Source organism: Rhinatrema bivittatum, chromosome 3 (genome assembly GCF_901001135.1).
Source record: "Rhinatrema bivittatum chromosome 3, aRhiBiv1.1, whole genome shotgun sequence".
Taxonomy (NCBI): domain Eukaryota; kingdom Metazoa; phylum Chordata; class Amphibia; order Gymnophiona; family Rhinatrematidae; genus Rhinatrema; species Rhinatrema bivittatum.
Genome location: NC_042617.1, coordinates 565,958,433 through 565,977,928, shown reverse-complemented (window position 1 = coordinate 565,977,928; position 19,496 = coordinate 565,958,433). Strand labels below are relative to the sequence as shown.

Genomic DNA, 19,496 nt, shown 5'->3' with positions numbered 1-19,496 from the left:
CCACCAAGGGGTTGCACAACTTTGTGGAAGGATTGTCGGGAAAGGTTTGTCTTTTTACTGATGATGCCAAAATCTGGCAGCAGGATAGACAGCCAGGAAGGTGTGGAAAACATGAGGAGAGATCTAATGAACCTTGAGGAATGGTTTAGCGTCTTGCAGTTAAAGTTTGCTAAAATAAAAAGGCAGAGTCATACATTTGGACTGTAAAACCCCAAGGGAGTGGCATAGAATAGGAGGTGAAAATCTAAGCATGAAAGAAGAGTGGGATCTTGGGGTGATCTTATCTGATGATTTAAAATTGGCCAAACAGGTGAATAATGCAACAGCAGAAGCCAAAAAGATGCTTGGCTGCATAGAGAGGTGATATTGCCCTTGTATAGATCCTTGGTGAAACCTCATTTGGAATACCGTGTACCATTCTGGAGATCACACCTTCAAAAGGATAAAAACCGATTGGAGTCGGTCAGGAGGGTGACCAGTAAAATCATCAGTGGTCTTCATTCGAAAGCATATGGAGACAGACTTATAGATCTAAACATATAAACCCTGGAGGGAAAGGCAAAATAGAGATGTGAAAGAGACATTTAAATGCCACCAAGGTTTCCATGCACAGGAAGCAGAAAGGAGACTCTAGAATGAGGGGTATGGGATGAGAGTGAAAGAGAGTACACTCGCGAATAATCTACGGAAATATCTCTTTACAGAGAGGGTAGGAGATGCATAGAACAGCTTCCATGTGGATGTGGTGGAGACAAGGACAATATCTGAATTCAAAAAAAGCATGGGATAAACACAGAGAATCTCTGAGGGAGTGGTAGAAATTGTAAAGATGGGCAGACTAGATAGACGATTATAGTATTTTTCTGCCTCATGTTTCTATGATTAGTATGAACCATTTTGCCTTTTTAAAACTCCCATCCAGTTACATGCCAGGGACTTGTAATCCTGCTTTGATCAGGGGAATCGGGAACACAAAATTCTAAAAGACAATTGAAAGAAGGTTTGAAATAATTGAGCCTGGGTCCAGCGTGTCCCCAAAATTACGCAGCCTGCCCGGTGTCTGTTGTGTGCAGCTTGCAGGGATCTTTCCTGCTGAGACCCAGCTTCATTCCTCTGAGCACAGCCCTGGGATATGCCAAGTGAAATCACATCAATACAGCTCTTGCAAACATGTTGGTGGTCTTGTGCTCATAAACTGCAAGGTTTTTTTTTTTTAATTCTTCCTTGCTCTTAAATGTTAATAAGTCACAGTGATGTTGCACTGCTGAAACTGAATGCCATTGCGTGTTTTCATTTCCTGGCATTTTTAAAACCTGTTTCTTTATTTATTGAAGGTGGTATTGGTGGAAGCAAAATCAGAGCTGCTATGTCAGTTTCATGGAGGAAAATTACCCTCCTGGGTTCACTTATGAAGACTTTGGCCCTCTGTTTACAGCAGAATTCTACAACGCCAGTCAGTGGGCGGATATCCTGCAGGCATCGGGTGCCAGATATGTTGTTTTGACATCAAAGCATCATGAAGGTAAAGCTAAGTAGAGGTGCCAGGCTTTCAGTTGTTACTGCACATATGTTGCTTCTTTCAGCAAGGGGGAGCCAGATATGGTGCTAGGAGCGTGCGTGGACAGAGCATTAAGATTCTGCTACTCTATGTACATAGTTTGTCAATGATACCATTATGTGTGTTCTTTTCTTAGCCGCCTAGTGCCTGTCCATAGTCGGCATATAAACAAACCAGCCTATAAACTGTTTATGTTTTTATTTATTTATATTGCAACTGTAATTATAGTCCCAAGGATGAAGACACAAATAAACTCCCAAATATCAACTTCTCCTATACAAGTAACTGTCTTGGGATCGCTATGCAAATGAATAGATTCATGAAATAGCAAGTCCTTCGTATTAATAGGCTAAACGCACCACTCTTTGCTCAATGGAACTATTGTTGCTAGCCTAACATAATATAATCATTGGTCTGCTTTTGTTCACCTTTTTTTTAGATGCTTTGTCAATCGCAAATAAAGCTCATGTACTTACAGCATCTTAATGAATGTTCTATATAATCACCACTCATGAGTCCGTACACGTCGTATTTATTGAAATATGGGCTCTGTCACTAAGCCACCACCCTGATATGGTCTGCGATTCAGAAGTCTGGCTTCCTGCTTCAGGGGGTCTGGCCAGAGTGGTATGAAGCCATTATTAATCCTTCATGGCAACAGGTTGTGCTCACGGCATCTCATCTTAAAACTCAGACCATATTAGCCTATTAATATGAAGGACTTGCTATTTCATGCATTTGTTCATTTGCATAGCGATCCCATTACAGAGTTACTTGTTTAGGAGAAGTCGATATTTGGGAGTTTGTTTATAAATATTTGATATTTTGCCTTTTCCTGATAGTTTCAAGATGGATTACAATCTTTTTTTTTTTTTTTTTTTTTAATAGGAGCTACAATTTATAATTGTTTCGCAATTTACAATCAGAACAGGAGCATTGACCACGAGGGAGGGGACATTACCAGATATGAGAGAGATTATATGATTGTGTGGGATGTAGCAGAGCTTGTGTTAAATCGCTGGTCTGCTTGGTAGTTAGAGAGCAAGGATAGAGACAGATGTAGGGTGCAGATGCACAAGCATAAGGCAGGCACCAATTGTAGCCTGAGAGTTGTCATTAAATCAGAAAGCCTGTGAGTACTGATAATGCAATCTTATAGTCAAGAGCACTACTAGTTGCTGGATGAAGGGAAGTCTCTGCCATGGAAGAGCTTGCCTGACCCCAGGAGGTACCAAAATATGCTCAGGGCTATCACATACTTTGCAGAGAAAGATATGTGATAGGGCCTAATTTTTGGCCCTGTGTCACTAGCAGTTGGCTCTTGGAGAAATTCTGGGAGAGAAGTATCTTAGCTTCTAATGTAGGTTATGGGGAATTTGATAGTGACCTCATTTGACACAGGAAGTTGGAGTGTTCCTTTAGAAGAGCATTGACAGCCAGTGCTTGGTGGATTTTCCCAGTGACTCTCTATTAAGGGAATATAGAAAAGGCTCCTTTAGAGGGAGTGTACTTGGTTTTATATAAACTGGTGTTCAGAAGTTTACACAGAGAAATTCAGCCAGAGCCAGCAAGTAGCTGAGGGAGCCAAGAGTGCCTCTTGTTGATTAGGGAGCTCTGAAGGGGCTTTCTCCTAGGACAAGCAGGATGGAGGTCCTCTCACATGGGTGACACCATCAGATGGAGCCCAGCATGAAAAACGTCTGTCAAAGTTGCTAGAACTTTGGCACACTGAGCATGCCCAGCATGCTGCTAACCACGCGGCCACATGGGGTCCCTCTTCAGTCTTTTCTTTTCCACAGAGCAATCATCTCGCAGATGTGGAGCTCACACTGGTTTTCTTTGGAAATTTGCTATGGTCAAATTTTTCTCATTTTTCTCCACGCCAGGTCCCTTGTTTTTTCCCAGCCTTAGAAGGCATTGCGGTAAGTCCCTCATTCTTTGCAGTCGGTTTCCGACAGTGCCATGCCCCGGTGGCCGCTGGTCATCAACTGCTCATCGACTGGATTTTGCTATGGTGGTGTTAGGCTTTTGCCGATGCCCCCAGTGCTCCAGACTATGTCTGTTACAGACTCCCATGAGGTCTGCATCTTGTGCCTGGGGGCATCCCACGACGCCAGGGAGTGTTCATTATATGCCCAGATGACCCCCAAGGGTTGCCGCTTGTGCCTTGACAAAATGGAGTTGTTTGACCCCAGGAAGTCTGATCCCTTGACCTTGGCATCAGGGGTATCGATGCCTTGGGGGAAGGAGGACCTGGTACCCACCAATCCCATACTGTCTTCTGCACAGTCTGTTCTCCAGGTCGAATTGGGAGCTGGGGACCGACCTCTATCCATTTCTTCCCATTCCAGGTCCGGTTCATCACTGTCTCCCTCTACGCTAGGGAAACACCGGGCTAAGCACTGTGGGAAGTCAAGGAAGCATCATCATTGGTCACCATCTTCACACGAGTCCAAACTCGGGAAGGCACTGGCATCTGCCGAGTTGCCTCCAAAGAGGCCCCGTGCTGAGGGGGTGTCGCCCTCCATCGAGGGCCTGAGGAGGTCCCCACCAATTCCAGTGCCAGTCACCAGTCTCCCTCAGGGCTCCGAGGGAGACCTGGTCACACCACCTCCTTCTCAACCTGCCCTGTCTTTGGTAGCATTTGAGGAGGAGTTGGAGCACAGAGTGCGATTGGCGGTCGGTCGAGCTCTACAAGGTATCAGGCTGTCATCCCCATCGGGGCCACCACCACTGCCAGAGCCTGTGCTGTCGATGATGGCTCCATTACTGGAGCACTTAGATTTACTCCTCATTGGGCTGCCGAAGCAGCCCTTGCTGGTGCCCCAGGTGCCGCCACTGTGCCAGGAGGCACCTGTACTGCCTTCACCAGAGGACATTCCCATTGCTGACTCCTCAGACAAGGGAGGGCCGTCGGGGCCGGTGGCTCCTTTTCTGCAGCTGGCCCTGCAGCTGGCTTTGCTGAACCCCTGCCTGGTTCGTCGATGCCTCCGGTTCTCTTGGGGCTCTCGGGCACAGTTAGGGCTCCCCCACCGGTGTCCCTGGGCAATTTGAGCGATGAGGATGCCCCTTATGACCTGTTGGGAGACTAGGCTTCTATGCCCTTTTTGGATGACTCCAAGGATCTGCCCTTGAAACTGTCTCCTTTGGAGTAGAGACGTTGATCTCCTCCTGATGATTGACTTTTTCGGGCTTTTTCTGGACCATGGCAATCTGCCCCCTTCCAGCTCATGATGGAAGAGGACTCCAGGCATAAGATGCTGGAGGTCCTCCAGTTCATGAATGCGCCTAAGGAAGTGGTTGCTGTCCCAGTCCATGACATATTTAAGGAATTGTTGTCTGGTTTTGGGAGCACCCATTTCAGTATCCCCCGATGAACTGGAAGACTGTCGCAGTGTACCTGGTTCAGCCTGCCATGGGATTGAGTGGCATCAGCTTTCGCACCAATCCATGGTGGTGGAATTCGCCCTAAGAAGGCAAAGAGGTCTCGTACCCATGCTTCGGCTCCTCTAGGCCGCAAGCACAGGGCCCTGGATGCCTTAGTGAGGAAAGTCTTCCAAGGCTCCATGTTGGTGGCCCATATTGCCTGTTACCAATTGTATATGAGCCAGTATTCCAGGAACCTTTGGATGTAGATCTAGGATCTTGAGGAGCGCCTCCCTCAACAACTACAGGACTTCCTGAAGATTGTACAGCAGGGTTTGGAGTGTGACAAGCAGGAGGTTCGGTCCGCATATGTTGTTTTTGAGAGAGTGGCCGCAGCGGGCATTGATGCTCAGTTCACAGCTTGGCTATGTGCCTCCGACCTCCGCCCGGAGGTGCAAGAGCATATAACGGACTTGCCCTGTACTGGGGAGAATCTCTTTGGGGATAAGATTGGATCTTCCATCTCTGGGGACCCCCGAACATGGATCTCTTCACTTCCCCCTGCAACAGGAAGGAGGCATCAGTTCTGCTCACTGTCCAGGGAGAATGGCAAGCCAGCATCAGACGCCTTTGCCCGCCATTGGGGCATGGGATTCTTGTATGCCTACGCTCCATTTCCATTAGTGTCAAAGATGCTCCTGAAGCTCCAGCAGGACTGGGGGACCATGATTTTCATTTTGTCTGATTGGCTGAGGCAGATCTGGTTTCTCCTCCTGCAGGATCTCTCTCGGTGGGAGCCAATCAGTCTGTGAACCTCATCACGCAGGATCGGGGCAGGCTGTGCCATCCCAACCTCCAGGTCTTTATCTCTCATGGCTTGGATGTCGAGAGGGTAACTTTACAGCTCCTGGACCTCTCGGACAGTGTGTCTAGGGTCCTGATGGAGTCCAGGAAGCCTTCCACTAGGAAGTCTTATAGCCTGAAGTGGAAGAGATTCTCTGTTTTCTGTGAGAGTCACGGCTTGGATCTGATCTCTTGCTCCACCTCTGAGCTTGATTACCTGCTGCACCTCTCAGAGGCTGGCCTGAAGACCAACTCCGTCAGGGTAATCTCAGTGCTATTGGGGCTTACCACCAAGGTGTGACAGGCTGCACCGAGATGTGTGAACCAATCATAGGTCGCTTTATGTGCGATGTGTTTTACTTGAAACCTTCTTTCAGACTCCCCATAGTCTCTTGGAACCTAAGCGTGGTCTTGCCTCAGCTTATGAAGGCTCCCTTTGAGCCTTTGTGCTCCTGTGACCTAAAGTACCTGACCTGGAAGGTCATTTTCTTGGTGACTGTCATCTCTGTGCACAGTCAGCGAACTTCAGGCTTTGATGTTGTATCCACCTTACACGAAGTTATTTCTTGATTGGGTGGTTCTGCGCACATACCCTAAGTTCCTCCCGAAGGTGGTGACTGATTTGCATCTGAACCAGTCAGTCATCCTGCCCACCTTTTTTCCAAAGCCTTATTTGCACCAAGGTGAATAGGCTCTGTACACTCTGGATTGCAAGAGAGCCTTAGCCTTCTACCTGGAGTAGACAGCAGGCCATAGGCAGTCCTCACAACTCTTCATCTCCTTTGACAGGAACAGATTGGGAGTTGCTATTACCAAGCAGACTTTGTCCACCTGGCTAGTAGATTATATTTCTTTCTGCCATATGTAGGCAGTACTATAGTTGGGTGGCCATGTCAAGGTTCATTCTGTCCGAGCCATTGCAGCTTCGGTAGCCCACTTGCGAGCGGTTCTGTGGATGAGATTTGCAAGGCTGTGACATGGAGTTCCCGCTACACATTCACTTCGCATTACTGTTTGGTCAGAGATGGCCGTCACGACAACAACTTCAGCCAGACTGTCCTCCGGAATCATTTTCCACTGTGAAACCCAACTCTTCCTGCCTCAGGCCCTTAGGTTTCAGGCTGTCTCCTTCTGTTACCAATAGCACTAGTTTGTTATGTCCGTTGGCACCTAATTAAGTGCTGTTTACCTAATGATTGTTCAGGAGCAGCCTGTAGCTAGGGATTCACTCATGTGAGGACTACCATCCTGCTTATCCTAGGAGAAAGCAGAGTTGCTTACCTGCAACAGGTGTTCTCCTTGTATAGCAGGATGTTAGTCCTCACAAAACCTGCCTGCCACCCCACGGAGTTGGATTTCTCATATGGTTGTAATTTATTGTTTTGTGAATTCTATATAATGAGACTGAAGAGGGATCCCGCATGGATAGTGGCAAGCTGGGCTTGCTCAGTCTGCCTAGTCATTTTGAAAGAGGTTTTCTGTGCCGGGCTCCATCTGTTAATGTCACCCATGTGTGAAGACTAATATCCTTCTGTCCTAGGAGAACACCTATTACAGGTAAGCAACTCCTCCTCAAAGGGAAAGGTCCAAGTGGCTGAATGTGGCTGCTCTCTCAAGGGGAATTGCAAGGAGTCTGGTGCAGGTCCAGAGGAGGACCAGAGGTTGGAAATGCCACAGCTGTGGGAGGGGTTGTTAAGCTTTGCAGTCCAGTAAAGTTGAGGCCAGAGAAACTAAGAGGCGCTTAGGTGATGGCCCGGGGAGGGTACTTGACTGTCATCACTAGATCGGAAAAGCTTTTATTAAAAACAGTTCTGTGCGTAGATGTAAAGTGCTGAATCTCCTTTAACTTGAAGAGGCATAAAAATATTGTGTTGTGCCATGTTAGTCAAGAAAAGACAGGGAGGAAGAGAGGTTTTTTTTTTTATTGCTGTTGATGACTGCTGAAATTCCAATGCTATAGGAGCCAGTGACCCTAACTTGGTACATTTAATAATTATTCTGACCTGACTGCTGAAAACCTGATTTTTAGAACAAGTTTTGCTGTTTGAATGTATCCTGAAAGTGAGACGACCTTTCATCTCAAGGCATGGGTCCTTTGAGAGGCAGAAGATTGAACAGTCAGGAGGCTTCACAGAGGGGAAAGAAGCATTTTGGTTTTTGCTTTGTGTTTCTTGTTCGGTTTGATCAATACTGCCCTTGGCTCTGGGCCTGCTCCATTGCACCATTTGCTTGACCATTTTTGGTTTTGTGAACCCACTAAGAGATTAGTGCTTAGCTCTCAAGCAGGCATCAGACACCTCTCTCATTTTATGTGCCCAGTTAGGGAGGTTAAAGATAGAAGTAAGAGCATGATCTGGTGGCTGACACCTCCTGCTTTGGTTAAGTTTGCCTGGCAGTGGTGTGTGGACTTGAGGAGATTTTCATGCCTTTCTTATAATGGTTTTCACATTGTGGGTTGGGGACCCAGATAGTGCCGACATGATTAAGCAAGGATGGTGCTTGCACAGTTGGTGCCCAACCAATTCTAAAAAACCATCAAACACCGCTCCACCCCTCCCACTCCCAAACAAGCAAACCCCTTTGGTTAGAATGGCCTGCCCTTGCAGCGGGACTCCCTTTAATGGTGGTCCATGATGATGATGGTGGGAGAGTTGGGTGCAAATGCTGGGAACCGGAGGGCCTCAGTCTGTTAAGATGGCAGAATGTTACAAAGATGGATAATCTCACCCTCTCTCAGCTCCTTCTGACTCCTCAGACTGAGCTTCTTCTCCTGCATTGGGACCATGCGTTGATGGTGGCCCATGATGATGGTGGTGGGAGAGTTGGGTGCAAATGCTGGGAACCAGAGGGCCTCAGTCTGGTAAGATGGCAGAATGTTACAAAGATGGATAATCTCACCCTCTCTCAGCTCCTTCTGACTCCTCAGACTGAGCTTCTTCTCCTGCATTGGGACCATGCGTTGATGGTGGCCCATGATGATGATGATGGTGGTGGGAGAGTTGGGTGCAAATGCTGGGAACCGGAGGGCCTCAGTCTGTTAAGATGGCAGAATGTTACAAAGATGGATAATCTCACCCCCTCTCAGCTCCTTCTGACTCCTCAGACTGAGCTGCTCCTCCTGCATTGGGACCATGCGTTGATGGTGGCCCATGATGATGATGGTGGTGGGAGAGTTGGCTGCAAATGCTGGGAACCGGAGGGCCTCAGTCTGTTAAGATGGCAGAATGTTACAAAGATGGATAATCTCACCCTCTCTCAGCTCCTTCTGACTCCTCAGACTGAACTTCTCCTCCTGCATTGGGACCATGCGTTGATGGTGGCCTGTGATGACAATTTTTAGACAAGCAGAGGATACCGAGCTCCTGTCACAGACACAGTGCACCGCAGTTTGTTTTTTTCTCTGACTGTAGAGATTAGGCAAGATTTGTATTTTGAAACAAGGTTGGGCTCGGGTAAAAATAACTTAAGGGTGAAGCTTGTCAGTTACAGCACACGTTTACAGAAAGGCTAGATGGCCGGAGCAGAGATAAGAGAAAAGCGCAGTCTATATTCTGAAGAGCTTTGAGCGTGCCCGTGACTGGAGCTTTACAGCAGGATCAGAAAGTAAGCCTGGTCACTCTGCAGACGTCTGCAGCCTCCCAATTGGAATCCATATTCTCTACAGCGAAGCTACCAAAAAGAGCAGATTTGCAGTCGTCTGAGCTACAGACAGTGCAGTTAAATAATTCATGTTTGTGTGTGTTTTGTAGTCGAGAGTCCCCAGTGAGTAGTATGAATTGATTTCACTCCCCTACCTACCTGCCATCTCTTCAAGTCAAAGACAAAGAAGCAAACCTCATACCTACCCTGAGTACAGAGATGCAAAGGATGCAGCAAGGAGAGCTGTGTAATGCTGAGCTCCTCGGTGAAGTAGAGGGAAAACGAATTACATTTTTCTCTGTGGTAATCTGAGAAGTTTTGTGAATTCAGATAAATACCCCTTCCCCCTCCCCCCTCCTTGAGTCCTGGATTTGTGGCTGCATGGAATATCCTCCCATTGCCCCTATGAGCCATCACATGATAAGGGCAATGGGCCGCTGGCACCATTTTGACGAATGGCAGCCGCCGGCCCGGGAGCGGGAGATCTCTCCCGGACCCCCTGCTGGACCACTATGGACTTTGGGTGAGTTTCGGGGTGGGGGTCGGGATGGTGAGGGGACTTTATATTTAAATAAATGGGAAGGGTTGGGGTGGGTTTTTTTTTAAATATAAAATTTTAACAAAAAGAACCCCATGACGATCAGGGGTGGACCTGAAATGGCCCACCCCTAATCTGAAAACAGCAGAAAAAAACTATGCACACCTGTAGTACCAGTATGTCATGTTGAAAATTTCAAATAAACCTATTTTTCGTTTAATTCGTCATGTTCTTCAGTTCCCTTCCGCTTGCATTCTTGCTCTCCTCTCATAGCTTTGTGCAGCAAGATTAAAACTTGGGATCTGTTAAATTTTGTCAAGTAATACTGCTTATCCTTTGCGTAGCACTACTGGATGTATGATAAGTCCCTGCCTCAAAGAGCTTGCAATCTAAATGGGAACCAGAGGCAATGGGAGATAAAGTGATTTGCCCAAGGTCCAAGGATGTATCTGTGGAAGGAGCGGGATTCCCTAGTTTCCTGACTCCCAGCCCTGTTGCTCTAACCGCTAAGACCCTCTTCAAGTATTTAAAGTCCTGAACTGGCCTTTAACTTCTTTGCATGCAGCGTTGCTACAAGATTTGTATAATACGCTCAGGCAGCAGATGATACTGTTATTACTGGAGCTGCAACTCAATGGAAAATATCACGCCTAGGATGGCTTTATAATGCCGCATTGACGTGCTTTGCTAAAAAGTGACATAGCTGCCAGTGCAATTTCCTGAACTGGTGGTGCTCTCTTTTTGAGTTAAACAATTTCTAGTCATCCAGCTGTGTCTTTCTGTCAATTGGATCAGCTCATTGCAGAATCCACCTCCCATCTTGGAACAAATCAAAGCACTGATGGCAACAATTGAGCCCTTGCATTCTCAGCAAAATGCCTGGCTATCTCCTTGCAGAATACAGTTACATTGAAAAGTAAAGGCTTTGACTTAGCTTTTGTGTAATAAAACAGCAAGGGAGTAAGATTAGAGCAGTCCTATTTTGTAGATTTATTGGAGATGAATTTACCCTTGGCGGTTTGGGTCTTCTCTTGGTGAACAGTATCTGAATAAGGATTATCACAAATCTCTACTGTTTATGAAAGGGTCCGTTTGGCCATTATTCCTCTTGTAGTGGAACACTAAAAACATTTGGATGGGAAGAGAGTCCAGTACCAAGAACTAAGTGTTACACACATGAGCACGAGAAAATAATGGGAGGGCAGGATACACAGAAGAAAGTAGACCGTGTAACCACACAGACGCGCTATTCAGGAAATGCAGAAACAGTCTGTGCCTTCCCACTGCATGCAACAGAAGACCAAGCCCAAAGTATAGAAAGGAAGCCATGCCATGCCATGGGACGCATGCATACACACAGGCACGACAGAGGGACAGAAGAGAGCATGCATTCTGTTAAGAGTTAAACCCGTTGGCACACAGAAATGAAAGAAGACAGCAGGAGTCACACTGGCATGCCAGACAGAAACAGATACCACATGAAAAGATACCCCGTGCGGAATAACGACAGACTAAGGGAAAGGCAGGCTGAATCTTCTGGGCCAGCCACACCTTCATACTCCTGCAGACCCTTGATTGATTGACCAGCGGGGCAACCATGCCCTTGTCCACTTTGACTTCCTACTATCTCGGAGGCAGAGTGGCCTGCTCCGACCCCTGCTATGGGGTCCAGGTCGGGCTGTAAAACATGAAAAAAAAGGACACTGTTTAGCGGACTGAGTCCAATAGGTGCAAAGTTATTAGTTTAGAGAGAAGATGGACCCGCTTCCCGTGGCAGCACACGTGGAAACCCATCAACATTGTGTGTCGATCTTTCTCTCCTGAAGCAGAAAGACAGAAGATGAGACGCGCCAGATTGGCAGGAGCAGTCGGTTTGCTCCCAGTACTGATCCCAGAAGATAGGCAAAGGGTGGGGGGGGGGGGGGGGGGGGCGGGGAATAAGTTGCCCTTTCTTGGTGCTCTGTAGGTCACCGTGCATGAGCATGTAATACTTGCAGGTTTATACTATGTACAGCACCACTGCCAGCTAGCACACGATGGTACAATTAGGGCTTCCTTGAGTCCCGACAGACCAGTCCAAGCAGCAAATGGAGGCAGAGCACAGAAGTCTTTATCCTGACGTCCCCTCCTATGTAGGCAGGTACAGCAGGCAAGGAGTCGGTAGTTTTACTGCCCAAGCTGGTTCTTATCCTCTCTCAGGCTCTCTCAAACTCCTGTTATTTCTCTTCTTTCTTTTTGTAAGCTGAATCAGAAGCAAATGATTTAGATGCTACTGGTATTCTCCCTTGTTGAGCATTCTTTCTTCCTCCGGCTGCATTCTGAAGCTTTGCCTTTTCTAACCAAAACAAACATTTTTCAAAAGTCAAAGATAACATGTGTTCTATGGAAAACTAAACATATCCCTGAGGGAGAGCATGGTATCTTCTTCTCTTACTCTCTCTTGGTCCTTCCAGGCTCTAACCTTGGGCTATACCTTTCTGCCCCGCTGTACCCTCAGGGTGGGTTCTGGACTGCTGCTTCCAGGACTCCCGTGGCGAGTAGGGTTGGAGCAGCCTTCTAACTGGTTCCTCCAGCAAGAGAATGATCTCTACCATGCACTCCCGTAGTGATGTTTTGTTTCTGTCAACAACCAGAGAGGAACAGGGACGTACCTCATATGTCAGGAAACTGTTCAGATGTACAATTAGGCCATTTCTCAAGGAATGGTCCTCAGGGCCATGTATCTGGTGGGCTAGGAGGATGTCCTGGAAGATAGATTTGAGTTGGGTCCTAGATCCTAACAAATGGTCCCTGGACACAGGGGAGTAGCAAACCAGATATTCTGTAAGTGGTGAATACCCATGGTAGATCTCTCTGCTTCAGAAGATGAAGACAGGAGTGGTTTGCCCTATCGGGGCTTTTGGGCATGCCCCGGTGGGGTGGTCAGGCCAGCCACATGACTTGTGTTGATCATAGAGGCACCATGCCCGAGGAACCGTTGCGATCAGCACTAGGTCCTGCAGTAGCTATGGTAGAGGGGGAGCCTCCCTGGAGGCGCTCTGCTCATTTCTCTTGCTTTTCCCGCAGCTTCATAGGCTTCGGCTTCACTTCAGTTCCCCCCCCCGCCGCAGCTGAGATCGTGTTTGCATTTTTTTCTTTTTCCCATGGCATCACTGATAGCTGTAGGATTGCTCTCTCCCCCCTCACCATCTCAGTGGTGGGAAACCCTCCCGCAGCCTTCCCTCACACCAGCCCCGTCTCTCTCTGCTGCAGGAGGCAACAGCAGACCTCCCACTGCTACCTCACACCACAGCTGAAGGCTCCTCACTCATTTCTGCTGACGGCCCCCCCATATGTTGGGGCCGTGGCAAAAATTAACACTTTCCCACCCAGCCTGCATCAGGCCTTTCCTCCCACTTGATCCCATACCAGCTGGTTGCCCTGCCTTGAACCCTGCTGACCACCAAAGCAAAGCAATTTTTAAAAATATATTTAGAGGCTGCGTAAGAGGAGAGAGAGTGGGAGTGTGCAAGGTAGCGCAGCTCGCGTGGGTGTGGATTTGTCAGGTGCAAGGGGAGTGTGTGTGTGTGTATGTGTCAGCAGGTGCAAGGGAGCGCACCCGTGTGTGTGTGTGGATGTGTCAGCAGGTGCAAGGGAGCGCGCCTGTGTGTGTGTGTGGATGTGTCAGGTGCAAGGGAGCATGTGTGTGTGTGGATGTGTCAGCAGGTGCAAGGGAGCGTGTATGGATGTGTCAGCAGGTGCAAGGGAGCGTGTGTGTGTTTGTAGATGTTTATTTATTTATTTATTTATTTATAAATTTTTATATACCGCCGCTCATCAAAGATATCACGTCGGTGTACAGTGAACAGGAACTTACGCCGGAGCGTTTTACATTTAACAGGGTTATATAAGCGTTATACAATTAAAAAAGGTAAGTATATAAATATTTGAACATAAAACAAGTAGAATCTTTTAAAAAAAACCAGAACTATCATTTAGTTGTAACTTAACTGAGCTGAATTAAAACAATACTATAGAGTATGAGGGATCAAGGGGAATAGGTAAAAGCTAAGGGAGAGGGTTAGAAGGTGATGGAGTTCTAAAATTAGAAGTGGTAAGAGGGGAGAGATTGTGCTAATCTTAGATTAGGAGCAATTATATGGTAGGATCATTATAGTAGGAGCAGAAATAGGGGAAGTTAGAGATGGTGTATAGACAGGGGGTGTCGGGTAGAAAGGGAGGGCAGGTAAAGGAGGGGAGGACATATTTATTTCAAGTATAAGCATGTGTGAATAACCATGTCTTGAGTTTTTGCTTGAATGTTTTGGGGGATGGCTCAAGGCGCAGTTCAGTGTGCATGGTATTCCATAACAAAGGGCCAGCAAAAGAAAGCGCTCGTGCTTTGGTGGAGGCATAGTTATATAGTTTGGGTGAGGGGGTCTGTAATGTGGCGAAGTATTGATTTCTGGTGGGTTTAATAGAGTTTTGAAATTGTAGAGTATTATTAAACCATTTCATTTCAGGATTGTGGAGGGCTTTATGGATAAGTGTTAGTGTCTTATAGTGTATGCGAGATTGAATGGGGAGCCAGTGTAAATCCTTCAAAACTGGCGTAATATGTTCCTTTGAGTTTGTATTAGTAAGGATGCGGGCTGCAGTATTTTGCAGGATTTGTAAGGGGCGGATGGCATTTTTAGGTAGGCCTAGGAGGAGTGAATTGCAATAATCTGTTTTGGAAAACAACATGGCTTGTAAAACTGTCCGGAAATCAGATGCGTGAAGTAAGGGTTTCAATTTTTTGAGTGTATGTAATTTGAAAAAACTGTGTCAGCAGATGCAAGGGGAGCATCTGTGTGTTTGGATGTATCAACATGTGCAAAGGAGCATGCGTGTGTGTGTGTGGGAGGAGAAAGTTTATGCACTCCTTCACCCCCCTAATCCAGAAGAATCTCAGGGTGACTAGAAAGTATAGAAAGGGGGGATTTTAAATTCGTATTGGTTTTCATTGCGTGTTATCTGACGTGTTTGCTGTTTTAAAATGTTAGTGCTTTTTGGGAAATTTAAAAAAAATTATGAGTTTTAACTATTGGATGTTCAGCTGTTCTGAAATATTTTTTTTTATTGGTATGGCTTTACTATTACTGATTTATATTTCTTGATTTAATTGTTTGAATTTTTATAGGAATAAGAATATAAGAACATAAAAAATTGCCATGCTAGGTCAGACCAAGGGTCCATTACGCCCAGCATCCTGTTTCCAACAGTGGCCAAACTAGGCCACAAGAACCTGGCAATTAGCCAAACACCAAGAAGATCCCATGCTACTGATGCAATTAATAGCAGTGGCTATTCCCTAAGTAAACTTGATTAATAGCAGTTAATGGACTTCTCCAAGATCGTATCCAAACCTTTTTTGAACCCAGCTATACTAACTGCACTAACCACATCCTATGGCAACAAATTCCAGAGCTTTATTGTGCGTTGAGTGAAAAATAATTTTCTCCAATTAGTCTTAAATGTGCTACTTGCTAACTGCATGGAATGGTAATGTTTCTCTTTTTCTATTGTTGCACTGCATACAGGATTGGCTTGTTGAGGTTTCCATTTCAGTTTTTGTCTGCACATTTCTTTTTACGATCTCTTTATTCTCTGTTTGGTGAGGGTCTACCTGTGTTCTGCATGTGTGGCTGAGGTGAGGTATTCTGCTAGCATGCAATTTCTGTGAAGAGATTTATAGCAGATTAGCTTGTTCTGTTTTCCAAATGGGAGGTGTATTGGTGTTTAGGTTCTGGTGTAATATTTGTAGCATTGTCTTTTCATAGGTAGGATTGTCACTGTTTGAATACTGGCTGTTAGTGCTGTTTTGGTATTTGCTGTTTCATTTATTTTAATTGTAATTCAGTTTACATAAGGCTTTTTGAGAGCATTGCCCACATCTAACATGTTACAATAAGCTTAATGCAATATGGGATCCAAGTATCTCTTGATTTTTTTTTCAGGGTTTTCTGGTTGGCACCACAGAGGTGCATATAAATATAATGTACTTGCTGTAAGTGATATTTTCATCTTATCTGTACTTTGAATGTCCTTTTTAATGTAGAAACAGTTATAAATGCATAATTAGCAGTTGTGAATGGGGAGGGAGGACCTGTGGGGAGCAAGGCTGTAAGGTTCGCCTGTGGCACCTGATACCATGTGGGAATGTAAGATTCTGGAGCTGTGCTGCTTTGGGTTCTGTGGTTCTTGGGTCTCAGCCAGGAACCAATTTTTCTTTTCTTTTTTTTTTTTTCAGTTAAATTTTTGTTGACAAAAAAAATGATTCAGAAAAACATTGATGTAAAAATTCACATTAATCTGTCAGTTATTCACCCTTGCCCTTCTTTTTCTTTGTAAGCCCTGGAGGAACAGCCATGGATCACTTCTGGTTTCCCCTGTTCCCTGCCCTCCTCTCCCCTTCCCCTGGAGTAGAAAGGCAGTGCAGAGCCTGGGGAGCCATAAAAGCAGAAGAAATTGTAGCACTCGGTCAGTGGGAATGCACTGGAATAGTGACAGGGGGATGGAGAAGTCACAGAAAGGGATGACGTGAGCCAAGAGGGAACTCCCTGTGCAGTGTGGGGAGGCTTCTGTCTGCTGGGCTGAAAGAGTCAGCTGGCTGTGGGACCAGTGAGTCTCCTGGACTGGGAGTGCCAAGAAGGGGTGGAGGTGGAAATGGGAGAGGGAGAGGGATCCTGCAGGCTACAGAAGGGCAGGTAGCAAGCAAAACCTTTTTACATAATGATGTGGCAGTACTGGAGCGGGTGCGCTCACTATGTGAAGGTATGAGCAGCAGCACAATGATGGAATGTACGTGTGAGAGAGACTGTGTGTGTGTGTGTGTGTAGAGGGGAGGGGGTTCTTTTTCTCTGACAAACACAACCACACACATACTTTCTCTGGCACACCCATACACTGAGAGCGAGCGTGTGTGTGTATGTGTCTGTGTGTGGATGTCTGTGGCAGAGGGACACTGACACACACCCTCTGTCAGGCACAGATAAAGTGAGTTTCTGAAAGTATGTGTGGGGGTGTTTGTGTCTGAGAGACTGTGTGTGTGTGTATGTGTCAGACACTGGCTTACACAGGGTTGTCACATTACTTGGCAACTGGCTCAAGAGCTGATTGGTTGGCAAGAGACTTTAATACCAGACCAGGAATCAAGATCTCTCTCTCTTTCCATTTTAGAGAGAGATGTATCCAAACTTGGGGGTGGAGGGCAACCGATTGCATGGATAGAAGGTGACTGCAGTTCTTCCCTGGTTTAGGGTGTGCTCTACTACTCAGGAAAAATGTGACATTTCTGTTGCCGATCTTTTGGCTGAATTCTGCCAGGCTCCAGACCGCATTACCTCTGAAGGGTCAGTTTGGTGTGCTTTCGGGAACTGCTGCAGGGACAGCACTCAAGGGCATTGGACAGATACCCCTTGGGTGGTTTTGAAAAGAAATCCCCCGGGCTGGTATTTTCCTGCAGCCCGCCCCTGGATGAACGTGAGGAAAACTTGCTTTGGATGCCTTCTTCCCTATATTGGGGATGGGGGTCATCAGTATTGCTTATCCTCCAAGTCTTCTGGGGGCAGAAACCCTTCTGAAGCTCAGAAGAGACTGGGGCACTGTGATCCCCTATGAGCTGAAGCTCAGAAGAGACTGGGGCACTGTGATCCCCTATGAGCTGAAGCTCAGAAGAGACTGGGGCACTGTGATCCCCTATGAGCTGAAGCTCAGAAGAGACTGGGGCACTGTGATCCCCTATGAGCTGAAGCTCAGAAGAGACTGGGGCACTGTGATCCCCTATGAGCTGAAGCACTGCATCTGGGGCACTGTGATCCCCTATGAGCTGAAGCACCGGATCTGGGGCACTGTGATTCCCTATGAGCTGAAGCACCGCATCTGGGGCACTGTGATCCCCTATGAGCTGAAGCACCGCATCTGGGGCACTGTGATCCCCTATGAGCTGAAGCACTGCATCTGGGGCACTGTGATCCCCTATGAGCTGAAGCACTGCATCTGGGGCACTGTGATCCCCTATGAGCTGAAGCACTGCATCTGGGGCACTGTGATCCCCTATGAGCTGAAGCACTGCATCTGGGGCACTGTGATCCCCTATGAGCTGAAGCACTGCATCTGGGGCACTGTGATCCCCTATGAGCTGAAGCACTGCATCTGGGGCACTGTGATCCCCTATGAGCTGAAGCACTGCATCTGGGGCACTGTGATCCCCTATGAGCTGAAGCACTGCATCTGGGGCACTGTGATCCCCTATGAGCTGAAGCACTGCATCTGGGGCACTGTGATCCCCTATGAGCTGAAGCACTGGATCTGGAAGGTCATATTTTGGGGGGCTCCAGGCCCTAGTGACCTACCCACCTTATACTTTAACAATGATAGTGTGGAACGGGTAAACAGGGAACAATTATTCACCTTTTCAAACATACCATACCATGAAAGTAACTGGCATCAGAGTGAAAGCAAATGAAAGAGAGTATTTTTTTTCAGCTGTAGAATTTGTTGTTGGAGGATGCGATGAAGGCCCTTAGTATATCTGTGTTTAGAAGAGGTTTGGACCAGATCTGCTGCAACCTTCTTCCATGCAACCTGGATTGGCTGCTGGAGACGGGATGCTGGGCTTTTGAGGCATTTCTTACGATTTATCTCAGCTGAACTATATTGTTGCTTAACATCTGGAAATCAAATTAACGTGGAAATGCTGTTTTTCCACCAATTTTTTTTTTTTTTTTTGTCTTTCGTTGGCTGGCACGTGTGCTAACGAGACGCTTCTTCTTTTTTTTTCTAGGTTTTACCTTGTGGAAGTCGAAGTATTCTTGGAACTGGAATTCGGTGGATGTAGGACCAAAACGAGACATTGTGGCTGAACTGGCTGCAGCTATCAGAAACAGGACCCGCATCCGCTTCGGACTGTACCATTCTCTCTTCGAGTGGTTCAATCCTCTCTTTCTCGCTGATGCAGACAATTTATTCAAGACCAGAGTGTTTCCGTTCAGCAAGTCTATGCCCGAACTGTTCGAGATTGTGAACAGATACCAGCCTGACATCCTGTGGTCAGATGGTGATGGAGACGCACCGGATATGTACTGGAATAGCACCGGTTTCTTAGCGTGGCTGTATAACGAAAGGTACCGTCTATAGACCTTATCTTTTAAGAGTCGTTTAACTGTTTGGGAACGTCTCTGCCACCGAACAAAATAGAATAATTAAGCATGAATGATGAGAATATAACACCTGCCTGCATATTGTGATAGGCTAACGGCAGGAATCTTTTGTAGGTTGAGACACCTTTGTTTGGAGTAGCAAAAAGCTGTTCCAGTACGCGAGCTTTCTAGACCCCATTGAGTCCTTCTTCAGATGTGCAAGCTGGAGACTGGGATTTATGTGGTCTCAAAAGCTCATGGACAGCAGAAGCTTTATTGATGGACCAATAGTTTAGTAGCATAGTAATGTAGGGGGGGCAGTTTTCAAAGGGATGCTCCGGGGATACACGGAAATCTCCCCCCACATACTTGCATGAGGAAAAGGGGTGAG

At 46.7% G+C, this 19,496-nt stretch overlaps 1 protein-coding gene across 1 annotated transcript in view; it reads left to right on the top strand.

Annotated features, from left to right (window-relative positions):
• Positions 1-19,496, top strand: part of FUCA2 (alpha-L-fucosidase 2) — a 62,574-nt gene that overhangs the window by 6,778 nt on the left and 36,300 nt on the right. Inside the window, exons 2-3 of the mRNA XM_029596518.1 lie at positions 1,335-1,522; positions 18,751-19,090. Coding sequence (XP_029452378.1) covers positions 1,335-1,522; positions 18,751-19,090 — 528 coding nt within the window. The remainder of the gene's footprint in view (positions 1-1,334; positions 1,523-18,750; positions 19,091-19,496) is intronic.